Source organism: Rhyacophila brunnea, unplaced genomic scaffold (genome assembly GCF_057557595.1).
Source record: "Rhyacophila brunnea isolate RB1 unplaced genomic scaffold, BYU_Rbru_1.0 scaffold_12, whole genome shotgun sequence".
Classification (NCBI taxonomy): domain Eukaryota; kingdom Metazoa; phylum Arthropoda; class Insecta; order Trichoptera; family Rhyacophilidae; genus Rhyacophila; species Rhyacophila brunnea.
In genome coordinates, this window is record NW_028232774.1 from 22,342,343 (window position 1) to 22,368,369 (window position 26,027).

The 26,027-nt window shown below is 33.9% G+C and overlaps 1 protein-coding gene across 25 annotated transcripts in view; it reads right to left on the reverse strand.

The window, feature by feature from the left end:
- The window catches only part of shot (dystonin-like protein short stop), a 572,629-nt gene that overhangs the window by 187,865 nt on the left and 358,737 nt on the right, over window positions 1-26,027 (reverse strand). For all 25 annotated transcript variants that reach the window (XM_085960986.1, XM_085960985.1, XM_085960962.1 and 22 more), the window contains exons 5-12: window positions 12,038-12,231; window positions 11,312-11,397; window positions 3,380-3,567; window positions 2,132-2,263; window positions 1,845-2,014; window positions 1,439-1,660; window positions 946-1,150; window positions 256-360 (exon numbers count right to left, since the gene is read on the reverse strand). In XM_085960986.1, coding sequence (XP_085817112.1) covers window positions 256-360; window positions 946-1,150; window positions 1,439-1,660; window positions 1,845-2,014; window positions 2,132-2,263; window positions 3,380-3,567; window positions 11,312-11,397; window positions 12,038-12,231 — 1,302 coding nt within the window. The remainder of the gene's footprint in view (window positions 1-255; window positions 361-945; window positions 1,151-1,438; window positions 1,661-1,844; window positions 2,015-2,131; window positions 2,264-3,379; window positions 3,568-11,311; window positions 11,398-12,037; window positions 12,232-26,027) is intronic.

The following is a 26,027-nucleotide window of genomic DNA, read 5'->3' on the forward strand; positions in this document are numbered from 1 at the left end:
GTCCAACAGAAATGTTCAAACTGTCTTACTAATCAATAATCTCTTGTTTAATATAAGTTGTGCTCCTTACTTGGTCATGGCATAAGGCCATTAGTGTTAACATAAATAAAGCTGATTAAGACGTAATCTATAAAACCTAATATATCCACTGATAACCCGAAGAAAATAATATATATTATTATAAAATAAAATATTTTTATAAATAATTACAGTTGACTGCAATTTGACAGATAATATTGATAAGTAACAACTTACCCTGGAGTGGAACTGATCGATGGTCTTGTGTTCTCGCTGGTGCCTGTCGAGCTCCTGTTGCACCGATGGAAGGTCTGCACCATAGTCTGCTTCGTGTAGTGTTTTCTGCAACAGAACAAAAGTAATAAAACACCACTCCTAACTGTAGAGTTAACCTACCAACAGCCACTAAGCAGAGCTATACCTTGGTTTACAAAAATTGTTTCGGGTATTAATATATTCCATTGAAGTGAGAGCGAGCTTGTGAAGAAATTTTATGATTTTATAAAATGTAAATAAATGTATGTTACTAAGTATGTCAAATTCCTCAGTAAGTCACTGCATGTAGGAATGTAGTGACAGGATTATTTATGTCACTATATGGGTCACATGAACAAAATGATTTTTTTTATGTAGGTACAATAAATTAGTCAATGTCTTATGTGGAATCTTAATTGATTTAAGTTTTGTATTTTTCCATATTAATCGTTTTTGGCAATCTGGGTTTTGCCTTTCAGTAACTTCATGCCAGCACATTCACCAATGGAAAATGTGCAACAGACACGGAATATAGTAACTTACTGTTTATATACTAAATTAACATATTATTATTAAAATATCATGACAAAACACATTCTCAATAAAGAGTTCAAGAGTTGGAAATGAAAGCAATATAGAAAAAAATTGAAAGATGAATTGTTTTTCACTTACCAATCGTTCTCTGCACCATTCCGCGCACTCCATCAAATGAGTGAAGTGGGTGTTTGTGTCGGCGATCCTCGTCTCGAGAACTGTCCTGGTTTCTCTTCGGACAGTTGTCTGCTGTACGGGGGCGCTTAGTCCTCCGAGCCTCTGGACTATCCTGGTTTGGAATTGTGTTCTCAAACCTAACCAGCGTTGATGGAGAGCTTGGACTCTGTAATATAATAAATAAATCGGTTGACATATGACAAAACAAACTTGAGAATATAAGTATGTATAACATTTATTTCTATTGTACGTATATTGAAATAATTGGTCACTGTTTAAGTGTGACATAAATTTTATGAATTTGTCATAAGTAACATAGTGTTTTCCTATAAATTCAGATTACATATACTGTGAATTAAAGAATCAAGCTATAAAATGTTTTGAACCAGTTAGGGAAAATATCACAGAATTTCGACAAATAGAAGGAGCCTGAAGTAGGTAATAAGGCACATACCTGTTGTGCAGGTCATGGGCTTGACTGTATCTGCCCTCCCTCAATTGCTGAACGTCCTGCAAGAGGGACTGGATCTGAGCATCGGCAGCTCTCAGAGCGCTCTCCACCTGTTCTGCAGCCGTTTTGGCTTCCGCAGGATGAGCACCTCGCTCCAGACGTCGGGTCTCCGATTCGATTCGCCTCTCGATTGTATCCAAGCTCGTGTCGGTTTGTTTAATTTCCCTAAAAATAAGATATTATGTAGGTATCGATATTGATAAATTCCACATACTTTAACCAATCTTCTACTTACTATTTAATAGACATTTGAAAGTCTATAATTCGGTAACAACTTTGAAAAAATGATACATAGACAAAAAAAAATCTGAATAATGATGAATAAGTCAGCAGTATTTTTTTTGTTTACCTATGAACTTTCTCAGCAAGCCTCTGGAGTCGTTCAAGCCTTCTGATCTCTTCTTGGATGTCCCTTTCACGTTCCTGATGCGCCATCATCAGACGGTTCCAGTTCTGTTCCAAGACTTCTGGTCTCAATTCTTGCTCGACGTTACATTCACCAACAGATTCAAAGTATTTCTGCAGAGGAAAAAAAATTAAATCAGTTCAATTGTAGAATACATTTACTAACAAACAAGTAAACCGGCATGTTAGGATCGGTCAAGTTAAGCAAAACAATATTTATATTAGACATACCTCAAGTTCCCTGTAGACGTGTTGCAGTTTTTGCTTTTCGCGTTGCTTCGGAGGCACTTCATCATTTCTGAACCTCTGCGATTCGTTCAATAATTTCTTCATCTCAATCAAGGTGGATGCGAAAGAACGATCCTAAAATAAAAATGACAGAAATTACACAATTAAAAAATTAAAGCAACATGAAATGGACAAAGGTGCGAACCTTACAGTACACCACAGGCAGAGTTCTCTCGCGAATATCATCTGTAAGAGATCTTGGCATTACGTTTGACAGTAAACTGACGTTTAGTGGTCATATAGATACCATTTGTAAAAAGGCGCTGTTGGGCTTTGTCTTGCGTACTTCCAGGGTCTTTTCAGATGTTACGGTACTAAAAATTCTCTATAACTCTTTAGTTAGAAGCAGACTTGAGAGTGGGTCTATCGTTTTGGCCCCGCATCAGTTGAAGTCCGGTCTTATGGTGGAGAGTCCAAAAGAAATTTTTGAGACTCCTTTACTTTCGGCTGTATGGATATTATCCGTGGCTCTATCCGACTGACTTTCTCTTAGGTATGCTTACATACTGTAGCTTAAAATTTAGAAGGGATCTTTATTTAGCTACATATTTTTTCAGACTTATACGCGGCGTAGATGAGAACTCTGCCATTCTTGGTGGTGTTGGCTTGTGTGGCTCTGATAATTACCTTAGGAATCGAGGGCATCCGTTGTTTGTTCTCCCAAGGTGCAGAACTAACTTGCCATTAGTAATGCCAATTGGGAGGGCAATAACCATGTTTAATGAAATCGCTTCGGATATTTATATATTCCACTTACGTGAGAGTGAATTTAGGTGGACGTTTTTTATAAGTTTTTAAGATAGGGTCTATCAAATTTCACTCTGTGTGCTTCCATCTACTTTTATTTTTGTTATTTTATTTTATTTCTTATTTTATTACTTATTGTATTATTAACTCACATTTCTCTATATTTTTATTTTAAAAATTGTTAACACTTATTTTATGTCATGTCGTGAACGCTTTAAATTTATAATTTTTTATGTTCATTATATTATGTAAAATAAATAAATTTGAATTTGAATTGAATCAATTACACAAATTAAAAAAGAATTTCATGCACAAAAGTTGTGAAAATAATTTAAGGTTAATCAATCAATGTAATAAAGACTTCATTATTTGGCAAGAATATTTGTGATAATTGTTTCGTTAATCATATCTATTAGAAGATGGAAATCTTTAGGTTTTATTTACCTGCATGAGTGCCGATTTTTCTCTGATCCACATGTGCATAGATGACGCCAGTTCCCTGTATTGTCCGGCACGGGTTTGTGCTTCCGTGTCGTACAGCGGGTGCATTGCAGGTGGCTCGGGGAAGACGTCGTACAGTGAGGAGATGTATGTGATGAGAGACTTCTCATCAGGCTCGTGGGTGTCCACATCTGGAAGAAGAATAAGAAATAAATTATTACCATATTCCAACGTTTAAAAAAATTCACCACATTATGACAAAGACCATGACGCATAAAGTCATAAACCAAGGATATACGCCTCATAAACTTTACTCATAAACAGGAACCTGCTTAAATTTATGACATTTTGATTGTGAATAAACAATGGATGGCTCTTCACATGTTACTCAGAATACTACAGTGCCAGGGCAGGCCAGGCCAGGCCAGGCCTCTAATAAGATAACTACACTTGATTTTCAACCTGTAGATTTTTATAGTCCATTGTCTTTCAGTGAGTTTTTCAGAATGAATTACTGATGAATGAGATGTAAATTTGGCAAATTGAATGCAAGCCATAGTTAACATAATATATCATTTGAATTAAATGGCCATACCTTCATAGTATGTATATAATATTACAAATGGTACAAATAATTCTTGACATGAACTTTTCATTGAAGCATTAAAATCTACTATAAATGTTCAATTACGAAATTATTAAAAAAAAAAATGTTAAAGTAATGATTTGAAATGAAAAAAATTTCAGGTAGTGCAAACAGTCAAATTAAATTTAAAACGTTTTTCAACACAATGAAGATGCATATAATAAAAAAAAAAACACTTAATGAGTGCAATTTTTTTGTTACACCATGTGAATTGTTCTTTTCATGCAGTCTTTCAAAGCACGCGATTACAAAAGTGCACCATGTGACAAAAATATAATTTTAATTTTCGCCATTCGCACACGCCTACATCTTTGAATAAACATGATCTATAAATTACACTGAAAGAATGGTGAATTGAGATATTCTTTTAAAAGTTTTTGTGTTACATAGGTAAACATGATATTAATGAGGTCTTCCATAAATGACTGATATACATAATATGATATTTCAGACGAAGGGGATGGCTATTGTATAAAATGTGACAACACCAATAACATACTATAATCAAGGAACTATTTTTTTAAAAATTAAATTAGACTGAAGCCATCACTTTCAACGAATTTGTTTTTATTACAAACTTGGGAAACATGATAAGTTAAAAAATGTGACAGTATTTACACAGGGCGATAAACGATTTTTTGTGACGAAGGGGTCAAACACAATCGATAATCATGTGGCATCATTTATAGATAATAGAAATGGGTTTAAGTGCAAAAAAAATATTCTATGTACTAAAAGCTCATGGTATATAAAAGAGGATGTGACTTAAAAAGCAAAATAAGTTGTAGTGTTGGTACTTGATATCATTCAGGTATGCTTGTTCATAGAGAAGGGTACCTACCCAAATATATATAATAATTAATTATTTGCGTTTTTCGCGTGAGCTCCCTTTAGTTTAGACCTTGTGTGCATGAATATTCCCGACCCTTATTTGTGAGTTACGTACTATATTACATAGATACTGTTTAATTTAAGAAACTTTTTAATAAATTAAGTGCCTAATAAGATGTTACGTTTTAGTCCACCCAGTACTGTAGCTAATATGGAGTGCCATCTAGATACCTGTTACGTTATCGTGGAGCGGAAGAGGGGCGACAGGTAAATTGTAAAATTGTACAACATAATGACGGCAATTTAAATTTCATGCCGCGAATTCAAATTATTATTGTTCACTCGGGTATTCGGACTATTAGCCGTAATCAAATCCGTGTACTTGTTAATGGATTACATTTTTATTAAAAATAATTATAATCTATCAGTAGCTATAGGTACTAGACAGTGGCGAAGGGTATCTGTTGAAGAAATGTAAGCTGTGGTAGGTAACAGAAAAAAATGTCCTACGACAGCCATATTGACGGTACTTGAATTTGAAATTTATTTCATCTTCAGTAGACTGAACGTTACATATTATATTTTACTTTAGTTTCATTTAATGAAGTAGACAGTTCTCAGATCTCAAGGACAAACAACATCAAACTGCATACAAAAGAATCTTTGAATTATAACAATCCTTTGTTTGCACATGTTAGTAGAAGATTCGATAGACTTGGATACAGTAGATATTTATATTTGTGTATGTGAATCCTAAATTCAATACTTGATGGATGACAGATGGCTTTATTGGTAATTTTACCTAAGTAAATCTTTAGGATATTTAAATTTACATTTGGCTTAGTCTTCGCCACTGCATTATACGTAACATGTTAGACCTTATGTTATGGTACAATCTGTACATCAAAGATTAATAGAAGTCTTCATCGGTGGTGGTTAACTGCGATACCTATCCTCATACATTGAAATTTAAAAAGTGTATGGCGTGTCTTCATATAAAATATACGCAACACGTCATATTATTTGCATGGGTAAATACGAAAGCTAATGGCCGGGAAAGCAAATGCTTAAAACGACATAAAGACAACCTAAATAATTGATAGTAAATAAGAATATTCTAGTTTCTTAACAAAGCTTTTTTACGTGCCTACAACGTTCCCTTACAGTCGATGTAGGTACTTACCCATCTATACCTACTTGCAAATATTTATTTAAAAAAAAAATAGATAACAATACTATGATAATAATTCGAATAAATGTACGACATAAAAAAACACTCGACAGTTAGTAATGTAGGCTATATTTACATTACATGGTTGGCGCATTATTTATTCATAGGTCAAGGGTAAACAAAACATAGAGGTGATGTAACCCAATCGCTACCTACTGACATTTTTTTTTTCAAAACAAAGTTACATTTTACAATGACATACCATAATATTACATAGTCCGATTTGAAGTGTTACACTGTATGTATGACGAAGGTGCCAATACAGAGTAATTCTGTATTCATTTTTATAAATAACGGTTGTACATTTTCAACTAACCACAGCATTGTGAATTTTTCATCTTAAGTTGTGAAAATATACCTATCACCATAGGTATACATCGTAATGGCGATTTTTGTCGTTCAACTGTACCTAAGTCAATTGATAATTGGGAACCATACTTCAACAAAATTGATCGACTTGAAAGTTAAATTGAACGAAGTTGATGTCCTTCTTACTTTTGTCGATTCAACAGTGAATCTTATTCAAGTACAGGTTGCCTAGAGTAAGCAAGGTGATAACAACTCGCATTGGCACGTCAAACTTGTTTGTTTCACTTGACGCCATCTCGATTACGATTATCAATCCAACTTAAATCGATACGTGGGAACATTCCTCTCGATTACTCGTTCAACATTCAACAGACAGTTGAACGACAATAATCGCCACGTATTAACGCGGCATAAGCCACTGCTTGTCATTTACCTATCTGTATTATTTTAGTAATCGATTACATACTTGAACGCCTTTAGATACATTCTTAACTCCGCCTCTAAGTTGTAAATAGAATGTGTTAACTCCGCCCTAACCCATCAAGATAAATAAATTATGTTATTTGTCATTATGTTTCCTCAATTCATTCATACATTCATGTATGGGATTCCATCAGTTAATTTCGAATTATGTCAACTCTCAAATTGAAGAATGTTTTAAACACCCACTTTGAAGGATTTTCAATAATTATAAATGAAAATTTCCTCAATGTCAATCATACATTCATATGTATGGCATTCCAACAGTTTTCGAATTATGTCAACTACCAATTTAAAGAATGTTTTAAACGAAAGATTTTCAATAATTTTAAATGACAAATTTATATTTTAAAAACTTTGTCTACCTTTCAATTTTACAACATTTAATTATTTATTATGTTGATTAGATACCAGTCACGTCAGGTCTCTCGCTTTTTCGCTGAAATTGTGAGTTAACATCTTTTGCAACTATATGACACTTATTAAACACCGACTTTGAAGGATTTTCAATGACTAGATAATAAATTTATATTTTAAAATGTTATTAATTGTCCACCTTTTAACTTTACAACATTAAATTATTTGCTATTTTGATGAAATACTATCAGGTCTCTCACTTTTCGTTGAAGTGTGAGTTAACAATGTTAACATCTTTTGGAACTACATGACTCATGTAAGTATTCACTTTTCGTAAATACCAAACTATCAGATCAAATAAATATTATTGTTAGAGATTTATTTGTAAATTGTATACAAGTTGCCCAATCAACTTTTTTCAACCAACAAAATGTTACCCAGTGACCTACATGTACAAAAAACTCACGTGACGTACATAATGCGCTTATATGGATTCTATAACGATTTTCAAATGTCAAACATTTTTTGTTATAATATAGTGTTAGCGGAAAGCATTTCACGGTCAGGCGAGCATTTTTATTGTGAGACGCCAAACATTATTTATTATACATATCGAGTGAAATTTGAAAACTTTACAGATTCATTTGATCAATATAACGTGTTGTGCGGTATACGGGGTGGACTGCAGACCATAATAAATCAGCAGACTAGTCAATCCGTTAACAACTTTTTTTTTACTTTTCTTTAATCCGCTTCATAACCCACATTTTCAATATACATACCTATCTACAAAAATAACCAGGTCACAATATTAATCTAAATAAATTTTGTAAGGCGAAAGCTTTCTGATGCAGCTTTTGACTAGGTATGTAATTATTTGTACTTATAAGGAAATCATGAAGAAAAATAAATCTGTGTACAAAACAATAAAAGCATGTATTCGGAAGGCAAGAATCATAGTTCAAATCATATGAACGAAAAATACAGCGTATTCACATTAATGCGCTAACGTGTCTTATACGAAATGAACGGAACCAATTGTTATTAGTTCGATGATTAGTAATATTAAGGACACATCTACCGCGACGTTTCGGGATTTTTATTAAAAACCCCGTAAGTATTTTCACAAAACAATGAAACACAAAGAAAATGACCAGTGTCCAAAGATGTAAAATGCGATTTCAGTTCTTAAAATGTCATTATATCCGACAAAAATATCGACTCAAATATCAGCATATTTTAAATTTTTCGAGTAGTAACTACGATTCTATATGTTATGAAAACATGTTTTCTAAACGAATCGAAAAAAAGTCTAATTTATCTGGTTTACAGAATCCTAAAATTTTATAAAAGTTTTTCCCCGCTCAATATTAAACTCATAATAATTTAAATGACTTTGGTACAATAGAAAAAAAATGAACGAATATCATTCATTCTTTCCAATCACGGGTTTGAAAAAATATTAATACCGAAATTAAAAATTTTCTCCTGGATTGCAATCCCTAATTACTTACTATTTTCTGCTAAGATACAATTTTTGAATCAAAAATAATAACGTAACTACCTATTATCACATGAATGGTTGTAGTACCTATAAAGTGGGAGAAGGCATGTGATGAATTTGCTTCAGTAGCGCACCCAGGGGGGGGGCCAAGGGGCCTTGGCCCCCCCCCCCCAAAAACATTGAAATTGAAAGCCAATAGATTAGACAAATAAAAACACGGCAAAAAATGATTTTAAATTCTCCAGCACCCTCTAGAAAAATTTCTTAGATTTTAATTTCTAACACAAAAATTTCGAAACACTAATGTCGGGTTTTTTTAGAAACTCAATCTCTAATGGAAATGTCAAAAAATTATCGGTGTCCATCCGAATTCCGGAGTGGTGTACACCGAGTGCAATAGACAAAAGTGCGATAAACGAGAAATTAGGCTGTGTTCTGTTGGGTAGGTTTGTGTACCTATAAGTTAAATGCAATAATACTTTTTTTTCCATTTTCAATTAATATTTTGGAACTTCACTATTAAAAAACCCAAAATCGACGATACAAATTCGGCGAAAAGTACGACTACACCCACCACCATGGGCTGACAGGGCTACAGCCTGGGGGCCCGGGCTTAAGAGGGCCCGGCGTGGCGGCTCGTCTAATTGTGAGATAAACACACACCAGAAATTTGTTATTTTATAAAAAAAATCGCATGTGGCGCTATACTACTTCAGTACTTCATCAAAATTAACATAAAAAATATGAAGTATGATGAAAATATGATATACGTAACTACATGATAATAATTCACGTGTATCTTTTTATATTACAATTATTTTTAGTGTTTCTATAAAAATAAAAATGGTTATTTATCCAATATCGAAGGGTCGAATGCTACTTGGCTACCACAAGAGAGGGTCGCGACCAGTGGTTCATAGTATGATAACGATCGATAATATGATATGAGGTCCGACAAATCAAGAATTCAAGGGAATTATTTAACAATATAGTTAAATCCACGGAATACCATTTGGGAACACTACTGTAGAACATCACATTCCCCTTAACCCTGGTGATGGGTAAGGGGGCCCGCCAAACATTCATGATGTGGGGGCCATGCCCACCACAGTCGGTGGTGGTGTAAATTAAAAAAAAACATTTTTTTCGGTGGAATTCAGCATAAATATTGTGGCTCTAGACCAGTGGTTCTTAACCGGTGCACCGCTGGCTTGTTGCAAGTGCATCGCGAAAATAGTGATAAAAACAGAAAAATCCGCGAAATAGCGAAAACCGAAAAAGTCCTTCATGAAATTATGAAAGCCGATGAAAGATCTAATGTGATTTCGATGTTGCCGAATCGATCGCACGCGTCTACCGTTGGCCTCACAGGTTTTCGTTTCATAAATGAAAACATAATAGTGGATCAATATCTGTGCTGCAAAGAAATCACCGAGCGTACGACATGACAAGATGTTTTTGATTCTATTTCTTCATATTTAGAAAAATCTAAAATATCATGGAGGAATTTGTATGGATGGTGCTCCGTCAATGTTAGGCTCATTAAAAGGATTTGTTACCCTCGCAAAGACAAGAAACCCTAACATTATAATATCTACGCACTGTTTTATTTACACAAGGAATCTATAGTTTTATTACCGCAGTGCTAAATCCTGTAATAGACCAATATATCAAATCCAGACCTTTAAAAACAGGCATTTTTAAAAAAAACTTTGCATTTATTTTCTATGGAAGCTAAGTACGAATGTTTGATTTTTCACACTGAAGTGAGGTGGTTAAAGTGGCGCACCCAGGGGGGGGGGGGGGGGCAAGGGGCCCAGACACCACCCAAACATGAAAATTATCAGAATGATTTTAACCATTGAAATTGAAAACCAATAAACCTTTGGGCTTAAACAAATAAAAACACTGGCAAAAAAATGATTTGTAATTCTCCAGCACCCTTTTTAGAACAATTTCTTAGATTTTAATTTCTAACACAAAAACTTCGAAACACTAATGTCAAGTTTTTTTAGAAACCCAATCCCTAATGGAACTGTCAAAAAAATTCTCGGTGTCCACTCGAATTCCGGAGTGGTGTAGGTCATGGATAGGGAGGGCTGACAGGGCTCTAGCCTGGGGGCCCGGGCTGTGGAGGGCCCGGCGGGTCGGGTTGACCAGATAAGTGAGATAAACACACATCACAAATAATTAGCTTTAATAGTAAAAAAAGTCGCCTGCGGCGCCGCTATTATATTTCATAGCCATGAAAATTTTCAATTACTTATATAATTGTGCAATATATTTTTTGATTATTATGTGTCGATACTTGACAGCTTCATTATTAATGTGGATGTATTTAAAATCGCCAATAATTCACTGTGTAACTACCCTTAATTTCAACTAAAACACAATTTGAAAAACGTTAATGTAGTGTTTCACACTGCCTTTAATCTTAGCGGTAGGTAGGCTGTGAAGAAGAAAAAGAGCCTATGGGACTAATTTACTTTCTCCTCCTTGGGCCCCCCCCCCAATATTAAATCCTGGGTGCGCCACTGATTTGCTTATACAAAGTAAATGTGAGAATCAATTTCTTACCTTCAGCGTCGAGAAGTCGAGTAACGCCATACTCTTTCTCGACCACGTGGAATGCGGTCTCCAGCCTCTCGCGTACATGACGAGTTCTGCAAGAAACAATCGAATATATTTATTATGGCACAGGTTTAATTACAAAATTTCGATGGTGTTAGCCATCCAATGAATGGTAATGATTAATAACTTATAAGTATTATCAGCTTATTCCAGGAATGGGTAGTGTTACAAAATAAAGACCACTAGTGATTTCTCAATTAAACGAAGATGCGGGACATGACTGAAGCTGTATATTTTGACACAAGAAGAATATGCAAGAAAAGCAGTAGTGTAAAAATTATATCATAAGATACTATATTATTTTAACAATGAGGACAACACAACAAAAAATAATGAATATATAAAGTATGGTATCATCGTGGCATGCGGCATGCTCTTTAGTTGAAAGTAGAAAATCAATCATTCTCTATGATGGCATTAATCATCTATTTTTTATATGTTTATTATTGCTTCTTCCACGTCTATTCCATGACTGAGAATTGGGACAACTCAGCAGTGCAATAACTTTGAAACAGCTGTCTATATTTCAGTCTTTATTCCAGCCTTGGGTAGGATACAAGAGACTTTTCAATGATCGCTCCGCCTCATAAAGGGTGATGATATCATGATAATGTTTGTTCAATGGCAAAATATCTCAGCTGGAAATATAATTATGCAATGTTGAAATGTTACCTGATGTTACGCCAGTCGATCAGATCGGGTCTATTGCGATGTATAAGTGCATTGAATGCCATGCCATCCCTCCATGATGAGGTGAAGTCGTTGACTCGGACGCCAGGGTACTTGTCGGTGGAGCGGCGGGCCCAGCGTAGGAGGGCCTCCCTCGCCGTCACGTTGGGTTCTTGTCCAACTACGATGTCAGAGATCTATGGAAGAGACAAAAGGAAACACATTAATTCACTCGATCAATTTTATCGATTGAGATACCAATTCTTTCAAATATGGGGAATAAACTGGCTATGGCTTTAATTAAAACTGACTACCAGTTAAAATATGCCCATATTGTCTAAAGAGATTTTAGGCAGTAGTTATTTACACACACAACTAGATGGGAAAGAATAATTTGAAACGGCTCGTCGTCGGCGGGAGGGTCGAAGCGAAAGAGGGATGTCACCTAAACGTTGGTTCCACAAAAGGAAAAAAGCTCTACGGACCTCGCTAAATAATTAGTTCATTTAAAAAGAGATTCACAACTAACAATCCTCACTATTCCGCGCGAAAAAGAAGTACATTATCTCCTAATTTCAAAATGCAAACCGCAGTCAAATTGTTTTACGAGTTTATTATATTTTATGTATGATATTATTATTATGATAATAGATATATATATATATATATTGGCGATTACCACATTGATATTTATGATCCGTCTTGCTCTATAGCGACTACGTACAGAAATGTACGTTTATATTTCAATTCAAATGCAACTACACTGCATAACCAACAAACTAATTAAACTCGCTAATTATATTAGTATGTAGTAACTGATGCCTGATAGTGTATCATAAGCCAATTAACAACAAAATTAATTGTATAGAAAAGCTTTGAACATTAATTTTACTAATATTCTATTAATTAATTAAATGGAGATGCATTTTTCTGCCGACATATTATAAGTAATACTCAAGGATTTTCCGATTACAATTTATACATTTCGAACATTAAGACTCCACCTAATAAGTAATAATATACCAACTCAATAAACCAATTGCCATATTATATAATAATGAAGAATAAAAACGCTTTGAGCATGCAAGTAGCTGTAAATAAAAAAAGCCATTATCGGATGCAATATGACTCGTCCATAAATACATCGTGAGCTTTTAAGAACGAACAGGATTCGAAGATTCGACCGGGCATGCAAGTTAATTACACTATTTCGCAAACATAGTGTAGTAAGTCCACCGACAATTAACGATGTATCTCAACCTTTTTACACAAGCGGACCACTGAAAATAGGAAAAACGTTTTGCGGAACGATAACGCAGAAATGAAAATATATTATTTATATAGGTACCTAGTACGACCTGATTTTTTTAGGCGTTGCACGGCTTCGTCGCTATATTTGATATCCGTAGCTTCAGCGTTGTTTCGGAGAGACGAAACGCTGCATTGACATCCATTCGGTTTCTCTGTTTGGTTTTTACGACTGACATGGCCGAAAAAGTCTTCTCACATGAATATGTAGTCGAAAATGAGGACAATAATAATTTGTTTTACAACTAAGAGATGGTTATTACTCTTCCAGTAATATAAAAAAATTGTGCCAATGTTTTTATTTTATTTCTGGACACCAGAGTGGCATCAGAAGACAGATCAATTAGATTTTCATTCAAAAATTAAAAAATTCGCGGAACACCAGAAAATTTCTGCGGACCACCGGTTGAGAAACACTGTGACGTACAATATGAGACTTGTGAAAAACCGGACCGTTAATTGTAGCTGATTTGGACTGTTTAATTAAAAATAATTAAGACCTAACTTTAAATACGCGATGATCAGAATTAGATTTATAAAAAAAGCAGAGAATTAAGCTAAACTGAATTGAGACAATAGAGAAATAAAGTATCATGGTTGTTAAACATTACTTCATATATATATATATATTATTTTTTGATTGGTCTGTAACGCAAAAGCGAAAACATAATAAGTAGATATGTACATGTGTAGGAGACACGGAGAAGACTTGTTAAATGGGGTACGGTGAAAGAAAAGATTAACGTAAACGCAAATTCTAAATTTGAAAAATAAACTGACGAAAAGAAACATGAAATAAAACAAATGATGTGATACTTTCATAATATAACTGGACAGATGATTGTAAAGTCTAAATGTGATTTTAATCAAAATACTGTATGTTAAAGCTAAGCTAAGCCACATCCAAGAATGTTGACAAGTGGCACTGCCTTGTACTTGGTATTTTTTATAGTTCTGAATAATCACTGTGACAATACAAAGCAATATTTATTAATATTGATTAATTTAATGAAATGCAAATTTTTTTTGTAGGGACTTATTCCACTTTTATTATTTAATAAATATGGACCGGTTTCGTCCGCCTCAGAGGGGAATGGGACAACTGGACGCCAGGACAATTGGACGCCGCACTGTCGTAGACACGTATACAGAACATAGACGAAGAATTTTAATCAGTTTCTATCTACTACTAGGTAGTTTTAATTCATTTTACTCTTAACATAATGGTTTTTTTAATGCGGATTGAGAATTACCATGCCTAAAGGCTTTCTATAAAATAAAAAAATTCTTTTTTCGTTGGGAACTTAAACGTATGCACGATTAAATCATCATTTACGTGTGCATATTTAAATTCTCACCAACTATTTAATCATAATATAATAATTTAAATATAAATAATAATATTAAGTATATTTTTTTAAAGTACCTATAACTACCTAACGTATATTTATTTTCGAATTGTGTGGCGTCCAGTTGTCCCGGCGCCAAATCGTCCTAGACCCGCCTCAGAGGAACATTTTGAATATTTGGATAAACCGGTCCAAAATTATTAAATAATAAAAGTGGAGTAAGTACTAAAAAATTGCGTTTTATTAAATTAATCAATACTACAATGCAGTTCCACCATGAATTGACAGTTAACACAAAAATAAATATTTATTATTGGCCACTTGTGTTTTGCCAATTGTATAAGTAATTATCCCGTGACAATCGTACCATAGTATATTTGTAATGTAGGTGATGTTCACATTGTCAATTTATTTAAGATATCCAAAAAAAATCCCGAGCTTATAAAATCAGTTATATGTTCCTACTACCCACTCGACAGTCTATATTTTCAAGAACTTGTTGAAAAATTTAACGGTAAAGACAAAAAAGGAGCCATCAACACATTACACTGCACAGGATGCATGCTATCAAAAAATATACCGTAAGAAAAATAATATATGCATTAAATCAACGGTTAATTGTCATCGGTTTGGGATAAAGATATAAATCGCGATTGGTAATAAATAAAAAAAGTTGGTTTAACAAAATGCATGAAGTATTATTTTATTTACTGTTTAGTATACCGACCAGGGAACACAGAATTCATGGGAACTGAAATACCTAACGGGTGTGGAGTGACAGGAAACCGATCTCGAGTTTTGAAGATTATGGGATAAACTTAAACACGTGTCAAGAGTGAGTCATTCTAAGCTTGTCCTTCGTTCTGACAACCGCTCTCGGTTGATGCACTGACGCTCATTCAATATTGGTGTAGTTGAAGGTTGCAACACACACGTTTGCACGTCTATAACGTGTTTAATTTTCGTATGACACTCACACATTCAAAACCTTGCTTAAAAATGTAGTGTATTACGGTATAGGCTATGCTATCTGAATTAAATTTATTAATCTGTTGTGATACCGACAAACGGCGGCTTTAAACACAAACTCATTGGTTTCTAACGCGATTAACATAATGTGAGTATCTTGAGCGTATTGCCGATGAGAAACGCGAGTGGTATGGATCCATTTTAACATTTTTTTTATGGAATTGATTCATTTTAATTAATTATTTTTTAGTTTAGTAAGAAATGGGACTTAAGGCACATAAACAGACTACTTAGGTACAAGTACAAGGTACAGACACAAATTTAGGTACAAAAAATGTATTGTTAAATATATAGATGTTTCGGTGTAGTCATAATTTTATTTAGTTTTTCTTTGCCTCGTGTATAAAAACACTTTATTTATTCTGTCCAAAATAATTATCAAAGATAGATAGTAAGAAAGAATTCGTAAGCATCCGTAAAATAAGCCATAAAAAATATTTTATATGAATCCAAAGATAGTGAATCATTTTCACGTTAATTTGCAACCATTACGTTGAATTTCGTAGGAATAATTTCACGCAGAGTTAAATTAATGGCGGGAGAATGAGAATATTTTTTTAATTTACTACTATTCTAGTCACACCTCGGTAATTCCGTCTCTCTTCCATACCAAGTACATAGACATCTCGTTTGATATTGACTACACAACGCTTCCCAACTCCTATTCCTTAGTAATTAATATTTACAATATTCGTCGTTTATTAGTTAGGAAAATTATCCATTACTGGGACAAGGAACTAGCTCTCTCTAAAACTCTAGAATGTCAATCGAGGTAAAAACAATAACTAGTACTACCTACCTACGATCTAAATTCAAAATCTCGTGCATGAATATAGAATGAGATGATGACTTGATGTCTCGTGTTGTTAACGAATCCTACTGTGAGAGTATTACCAGGATGGAAACATATTATTCCCCACTTGCGTGATACAAACAGATATATAAAATACTTGACATAATATGGAAATATAACCATTGAGTTGGGATATTTTTAATTGACATATAAATATAATCTTGTGCTTATAATCCTTCTACACATTTTTCAAAGCATTATTAATACAACTAAATGAATTACAGCACACACAAATAAAAATGCTTTCAAGGTAACTGGAACGAACGCGGAAGCGCGAAAGGGGATTTTAGTATGACAAGTCGCCACAAGATAAACTATTCACATTCGAGTGGTTCCTGTTTTAAACGTCAGTAGATGCGCATGTCAAAATTTCAATGACTGTGACTTCCTAAAATATACTATCTAAATAATGAATCGTCGGGGTAAGGTTAGGTTAGATTAATTGGGGGAAGGGCCCCTATCGAATCGCAATATACAAACTATGTAATCATCTCATGACCAAGTCTTGTTGATTTAAAAATAAATATTTACCGTATGCACTATAATAGCTGTCGATTCAATACTTAGTTATATTTTCTTCACGTTTTAGAAGCATTGCACTACGTCCGTTGGGTGACTTTCAGGCGGGCGCCGCAATGTTGTAAAACACTGACATAATTGTCGTATTCCACAAACCAAAACGAACTAGTACTTATTAATGAAAATTGTTTTTAATTTCATATCTCTATGCATATGGATGGCCAATAACAAGCCTAATCACAACATATTAAGATCTGTGAGCTAGAATAATATAATCTTTACTATGCTTATAAATGAAGATATAATTACGATCTTTGAAAAAGTTAAACCAAGATAAGATACGTCAATTTAAATGTAAAACAATTTAAAAGTAAAGAATCTTTGCTAACATACATGTGGACTAAAATAATAATTAATAATACCAAGACAGGATTCGAATTTGTTACCATGTGAATTTTAAAGTTAGTAAAAAGACACCACATAGGCAACAACATTTCTTATTTATGTGTTGCTACCTGTCACAACTAGAACATACGAAGCTACCGACACTGCGAATTATTTCAATAAGATGCATTATCACTCTGTAGTGAGTGCACCGATTGCGACTCTTGGCCGCTGGACATCTATTATTGTCGTCTCCAGGAATTCCTCACCAGCGCGCTGCGTGACGACGCATGCACGGCAAAAAGGAAGACGACGCCCGATAGACCGTTTGGTCTATAACCGTATCGCAAATCTCCACCAGCCGAGTGGACTCTAGGAATTTGCGAGCATAATTATTAGCGTGGTAGAATTTTCACCGCTATTATTCAAGTTTAGTGTTAACTTCGAGATTGTGACGACAAGTGTCATGGTACCTATTTTGAAACACAATAGCTTCCTACAGTCAATGAAGACCTTCCATAATAGCTCCAGATATTTTCAGAGAAACTGACATAGAAATAAAAAATATACTACAGCCTTATAAGTATTGTATGCGAAATGTAAACTATGGTAAATAATAACAGCTTTACGTGAGACAAATCAGTGATTTTTCGTGCATTCAAGACATGGTAATTTTTAGTGATTATATTTAAGGTAGGTACGTACACTTTCTTCTAATATAATTATATATATTCATTTTTTTCTGTTCTTTCTAGTCTTAAAATATTATTTTAGTTTTTGGTTTTTTTAATGCACAAAAAGGATTTTCCGTCGATGTTCCGAAGACGTTTTTTTTATTTTAACATGGTAAAAGTCATTTCCACCTAATTTTGACTTACTCGAGTTTACATCTCGCATATGTAATGATCAAATACTCAATCTTATCATATTATTATACGCGTAATCATTCGTTTACATTACTGCACCAATGTATTTTGACTATTACTATAGGCATGCACATCAACTTTTAGTATTACAACACTTAATGGCGATTCCAAAACGTGTAAACATTAGAATTCGGGGAAATAGAAAATAAGTATGTACGTTGGGCATTGAACCTAAACGGCTACATACAAGGTGGCGGCCTGTGTCGACGACGTGTTAAGTAATGTTGTTTGTGATTGCTCATCTAATTATTCTAAATAAGTATTGTACGACAAACTTTTATGTGATGTTTGCTACTAATGAATCTGCATTGCGAAATGACTTGCGTCTGAATAAATCATAAGTCAGGTTAATAATGTTTTTTTCAGCTTTACTCTCATATATTTAGGCTCGTCAATCAAGTTCTGTTCCACCCACGCCCGCAATGCAGAGCGGTAATGTGTTGGTTTATACACGTTTTTTTTCTTCAATGAAATGTTTATTTGGACCCAGAGTATGGATCTAATAGGTTGAACGAGTGGCTAACATTCATTTCTCACAAAAACAAAAATCTGTTCAATACAACCTCCACTCTGTGAAGGCCCATATGACTCCCTTAGGATCGAACACGGTGATATAATGTAATGTAAATGAAGAAAGTGCTCTCAGATGTATAATCACAATGCATAACACTAAGTACAATAATTGTTCAGGTGAGGCAAAACAATAAATGATTTTCTGAGCCGTATCACACGTGCCAGTCCCAATGCTCTTCGCTGCGCACGCACATAGGAGAATCATAGACACAAACACAAATATCCGAGTAGTCTAGCGTGACATATTATAACAATTTTCCGCAGCACAACGGTAATGTGTCAGCTTGTAAAGTCGTGGGTCTCGGTTTCAAATCCCGAGTCTTGCAAAACACATGTAGTTTTTTTTTCAATATGTATTTGGACCCAGACCATGGAAGTAGTAACAACGGATTGTAGAGTCTATTAAAAAATAATGTATGAATATTATCTCGGTAATATTTCAGTGTATATTGCCTCAGACTTTCACAGTTATTTGTTTTTGAGCTGTCACCGTGTATTCATTCTTTTCAAGAGTGCACGTGACCCTCTGGCTCTCCAGGCTAACTACATTTCTGCGTCTCGTAAAAAGCATTCAAGAGAAATCTACATAGGCTCGGGACGTACCACTGGAACGAGGGAAATACTGCGACATTGTGCTAGTCGCAGCGTCATGGAATGAAGGGGTAAATTTAGCATTAAATTTCAATTATAATATATTATTGAAGATCTGTGATATGAAGGGGTTTATGTCGGAGGGATGGTATTGATTTCTTTTAAACCACATATTCGGGACAATTGAATATTAGTTATATTTTACTTTTCACTCATGATATAGGACATACATACTCATGCATTTAACAAAAACATAGATGAAAGTTTATCTGTCAATTGTCACCCGGACTAATCGGTCCCGTCATTGTTGAACCTTCCCGAATATTGCTCTCACATTGTAAGGTGCCAAGTATTTAAAAATTAGTCAAAATTCGAAGCAGTTTTCAACTACAATGTATTATAATATAGTATGTACAAATCAAGTACATACCATACCAATAAGCATATTTTCCACATGAATCCTTAAAAAAAATGATAATTATTAAACTACAAGGCAAAGCTCCGAGTTGTTATCACGGTTCGCGAGTTCCGCGCAGGCGCACCGCAGAACATAACCACCTGACGTCACGGTAGGCCGCCCCCGCAAACACATACGTACTACACACACCAACCCGACACTCGCCTGCTGTTTTTCTTCGCATTTCACCGACCGACCATCCGGTCGGGTACATACCCAACAAACAATACGACGTCTCGTAGTAATGCTCACAAATATCTACACGTAGAAATACGTTCGTTGATGTCGCTAGTCTAGACAAGCTGTCACTTTCTATCGTTGACTTCAATTTAGATGCGAATTTACTATTTGTATTGTTATAAGCATTATATCAGTTCGGCTAACTATGACATATATATCACACATTGTTAACGCGGCATCTAATTTCCATGAAACGCACTTATAATATTCCAAATTCTTTCTTAATTTACACCCTTAGAATATGCTTCCCTTATGTCGTGCAATATATGAATACCCATACATGACGTCACATGGATGGAGACTGTACTATGCTGCATAATATAAGTATACAAAATTCTGTACGTATACATGAGTTTGAAACGGTCGAAATTAAAGAAGATATTTAAAAGAGAATTAAGTCAGTTAGAAATCCCGCCTAAAATAATATTTTTCAAAATACTTTCAAAGCCGTTCCACACTTTCATCAGACCCCAGGACTTCCCCTCTATTTCTAAAAGAAATTCTCCGCCATATTTTCTGTATGATAATATGAGAAGGCAGCAATTGGATAAGAAATCACAGCGGTTTGCTCTTCGTTCTGTATAATTGAATTATAGGAGAGTGATTTCTAATAATCCAGTATTCTTGAAGTACTTACCTAATTGGGGAGCAGCAGTTCTGGATCCGGGTAATCCAGAATGATTATAATAACCAATGAATGTTTTTTTTTTTAATTGCAGTAGGTAAGTAGTTACACCAGCATATTAATAATAAATACAGTATTCGCCGAAATGCATGGGCGTAATTCGATATAAAAAAAACATAATAAAATGCAAGGAGACCGCCATCTAATAATTATTTAATAAACGCCTACATAACAGAAACCTACCTGAATCCACTTCTCGAGGACAGGTTATTCTGCTAAGTAAATCGACACGGAATTAAATTTAAATCTAATAACCAAGAATAGATGGATATCAATAATATTACTCCTTTGTCATATTTTTTTCAAATCAGTTTAGTTAACATTATTCGCATCGTAACATTACATCAGTATACAATTGTATAAAGTTCTAAGATTATCTACGTAATATAATATTATTATAATTGATTTAAGCTTTGTGCAATTTCTTTTGAGTCGTTTTTAGCGAAACGGGCAAACCAATGGTAAAGGCACACTGACAGCGAATACAGTCGGGTCGCAAAAAATAACTCGAATGAAATAGATTCTATCATGTACCCTCGGTCGATAGTACTAATAATTTTATATATTATAAAATATTGAATTAAATTTAATATTTTACAGTTTTTAAGACTTTCAGATATAAATTATTGTATATTTTAATAAAATTACATAACCAGCAGATTAAATTTATTGGATTAGAATAAAGGTGGATGAAGACAAAAATGTCTTTTAAGGAGAGCTTCGAATCTAAATAAATAATGAATTCGTTAATTTTAATTTTGATTTAAAAATGGTAATAATTAGTACAAAGTAACATTTAAAAATAGTAACTACAAGACGTCTTCGGTCCACTACTATGTAGGTATAGCTCTGGTTTAGGCATGTTATAAATCAATTTCAACTATTAACTTGTTTTGTTTTTATGGCGTTCTAAATATGGACTTACCTAACGTATTTGACCAAAACTCAAACAAGACAAATCGTGGTTAATACAGAAACAAAACCAATATTATCCATAACTTTTATATATATATTTTAAAATGATAAAGTGGGCTTTAAAATACAACCCACGAACTTAATGTTGCCCGGAAGCAAAATAGAAACAAAAAAAAATCATATTCAAAATATTAATATAATAAATTAGACCGGATAATTTGTGTGCATTTTATTACGTTCGTGATTCGGATCAGATGGCACAAACGTCATAAGCGCCTTCTGGGCGTATTCACGGACCGGTCGCAGTGCAAAAACTGGTTTAAGTCCCCCCACATAGTTCCAAAATGCCTACATGCAAGCGTACGTAAACATCGGATCGTTTGTGGGACGTAGTCCGTCGATTTCGATAACAAATTGTAAAAGTTTCCGTTTAGAAAAAAAAAGTGGAGGGTTGCAGTCTTGAAACATCCTAATTCCCCGGGGAAGACGCAAGAAAACTGGCGAGTGAAATAGATTCTTGAAGACGCCGTGTGGCGTCCATATACTCAAACTAAGGAGCAGACATGGTCAAACAAGAATCCCCTTCGTACTGACAAAATCATATCATCTCAACATACCTGAGAACGGTTATATCGAGACAAAAAATCGAAGAGACATAATCACTCGGAAAAACTGTCTAATTGCACCTTTTGCATTTGTACGCTTAATTTATTGATTCTCGACTATTTCCCTGTTAAAAATAAAAACTACAAAATTTTATTCATTTAAGTGATTCAAAACTATTGTTTGTAACATAGTAGAGATGAAAAATGTCTGGAAATGAATAAAAGAGAAATAAAGACTATGATATATACGCATATATTATAATATATATCAAAATAAACAAAGTCATCAAAATCATTATGTCTAAAAACGGTTGCTAACGAATACAATAGTCAATGACAATGATTAGAGACAATATAACTATGTCAATCTTCGATATGATTGATGTCATAAAATCACGGTCAATGCCAGACGAACAAAACCTTCGACGAATCATCTGTTGTGTGCCCCATTCGCGAATTAAGTGGGCGCCATTTATTATCAAGAATGTTTGCATACCGCTCGCACCTTCATTTTCGTCTCTTTTCTTTATCGGAATACAAAAAAATAGCAAAACGTAATGGAGATGACATCATGGCTCTTGCAGTATTACTCAAGACAGTTTTTTTAACCCATTTGGAACCAAGGGCATTTTATTTGCATTATGAACGTTGTGGTCTATCACAAAGTTATTTTATTTTTCTTTGTGTTACTGCCGACACTTCGTCAGCAAATGACAGCAGTTTGTCTTCAAGACGTGTGCTCCCAGAAAAACAATATGTCCACAGCCAGTCAGTGAACAGTTGAATAGAGCTGATATTCAATTTCGTGAACTCAAGAAAATACAGAACAAATTTAAAGAACATCACAAAAAAACAACATTAACACATAATAACAAAAATACTACATGTCAAACGTCACAAATCAATATAAAAGAAAAGACTCCAATATATCGATATGCTAAATAGGTATACTACAACCACTTAATCATTAGTGTTGACAGGCAATAAAAGTATTTTTTTTAATTCCACATATAACCGTTATGGCGAGGAGTGTTCTCCAAGAATGACCACGTAAGGTTGTAAGACCCATAAACCAAAATGACCAAATAATAATTTGTATAATGGTACCATCTATAAATAGTTTAAGTCACGCTATGTAAGAAATTTCAAGTTTTTCTGGGGTCAGATAATAAGGGGTTAACTCAGCATTGCAAGAGAGTTATTGTATCATAGATAGATTTGAACTAAATAAAATTGAACAAGGTGTTTTTTTAATAACAAAAACAATTGGAATAATAATGAAGTGCTTACATAGGTAACCGTTATTCTAAAGAGATATGATTGATTTGCACTAAATGCCGACAAACGCGTCGAGTCTTGGAAGCAGTCGGCTCATTGAAATTAATAATTTTACATAACTGCGACTCCGTTAACCACACCACACCCACATCCACCAATGGATCAAGAGCATGGATTATTGTGATCAATTAATATTAGTACCTATCGTAATAGTTCTAAAAGATTACTCCATATTATTCTAAATGATTATTATTATATATTTATAATATATTTGTTTATGATAGTAAATCGAATTTTTTAGCTGCCATTTAGACATATCACTCCAGAAGTTAGCAAAAGCACCCATGTTCAATGCTTTGAAGCAGAGATCCCCCATTTCACAATATTGTCTCGAGTACGCCCTATTTTATCGGAGGTAGGTATTATTAAAACTTTCTACACATACCTAATATGACAATGTATGTTTTAATCAACAAAGCGGGTAAAACTCGTGATACTCGTGATATAAATAAATAAACCGAACAAATCAAATCGAAAAAAAAATGGTACTAAAAGCAATCATTCCATTCATAGATGATCAGATCACCGACCATGGTCTTTTGTAATAGTTAGTAAGCAAAAAACATAATTGAGGGCGCATACCGAGCGCATTACGTATTACAAAGGCGCCATATGTTTTCAGAAAAGTTGCCAGCAGAGATTCGAACCTAATATGGAAACGTCGTGCGTCGGTTCTATCGCTAGGTAACTAACTATATTACGTATTCAAATCAAGCGGTCTGAAGTGCGGATTCATACAACAATGACTGATGAAACGGTATGTAGGTTAATGGGTTATGATTTTTTACGATATTTTATCAAAACACTTTGAAATACCTATACAGGTAACAGTAAAATGATTTAACCACATGTCACGTTGTGGATACGTACCTATACGTAATTTGAGAGTAGGTAAATTCTCACCGATAGAAGAAGAAGCAAGATCGATTCTCTTTCACACAAACCCCCACCCCGCGGCCGTTGCTGATACCTACTTGTACTTTGGCGGACAGGAGGGTTGCACCTTTATCGATCTCGTTCACTTTTACCCTGACTTCTCAACTGGATGGTTCTTTCAACTTAACCTACTTTTTGTACATGGCCGGACGGACGCCGGCCACATAAAAATCAGTTTTTCTTTCACTTTTATTGAACTTTTATTAACATTAATTTCTAAAATTCAGTGTCTACAAGTTGAAGGGATGCAGAGCAGATGAGTACCCTATTATTTTTATTTATAATGTTTTTTTGTAGAATAGCATGTCTTCGCATAAAAAAGATCACCGAGTCTCCTTAATTTCAATTGTTATACTTGTCAAAATAAATTTAATGTTTTTTTTGCCTATAATAAACAACTATTGTTATCTCTAAATCTAGTGTTTTCTTTATTTACATGGTATTTAATTATGTACACACTTAGACAGCACTTGGCGCCCTTTTTATCAATTCAATTTTATCACACACTTATAAGTCTCTTTTATACATAGTTTTCTCAGTCTATTTAAATTCCTTTTTTTACATATTTTATAGATGCTAGTTCTCTGTTAATCACATACAATTGTCAGCGCGATCTCATGGCCCTGAATAATTCAATTATCCGATTTTACTATTCACGCTTAAATCTAATCATGCTCTACCTTTAACTTGCAATTTCTACAATTTATATTTTTATTCACACATTCTCTCCTCTATTTTATTCAATATTTATTCACCATAATTTAGCGAATATTACAATTGGCGCTACAACTTAGGACCGATTGTTGAACTATTTTAACATCGATTGTCAATTGTGTGTGATTTTTCAGTGGAACTTGTATTTAATTTAATTGAGACTTTGTCAATTGTTTTATTCTCTTAAATAATTTCTTTTATTCTTATAAAACGGATGATACGTGATCTTTGGCTTGCGGAGATAGATATTTTAATTACTATGTTAGGTTATTTTGTAATCTATATTTTTGTATATTTATTTCAGCAGTGCTAATTTTTTCGCTTAGATATTTTCTATGTTGTATTTTTTTTACTAATGCATTATTACATTTTATCATCATATTAGTTTTTGAACAGTGTATATATAATTTTGTTGGGAATATTGTAGTTTAGAAGGAGACTTATAATCTATATTGTTAGGTTTGTTAGTCAGAAAATTTTCATGTCCGACGGCATTTGACTCTAGTTATTAAATCTGTTATAGTATTTTTTCTTAGTGAATTGTTTGAATTATGAATTTCATGAATGTCCG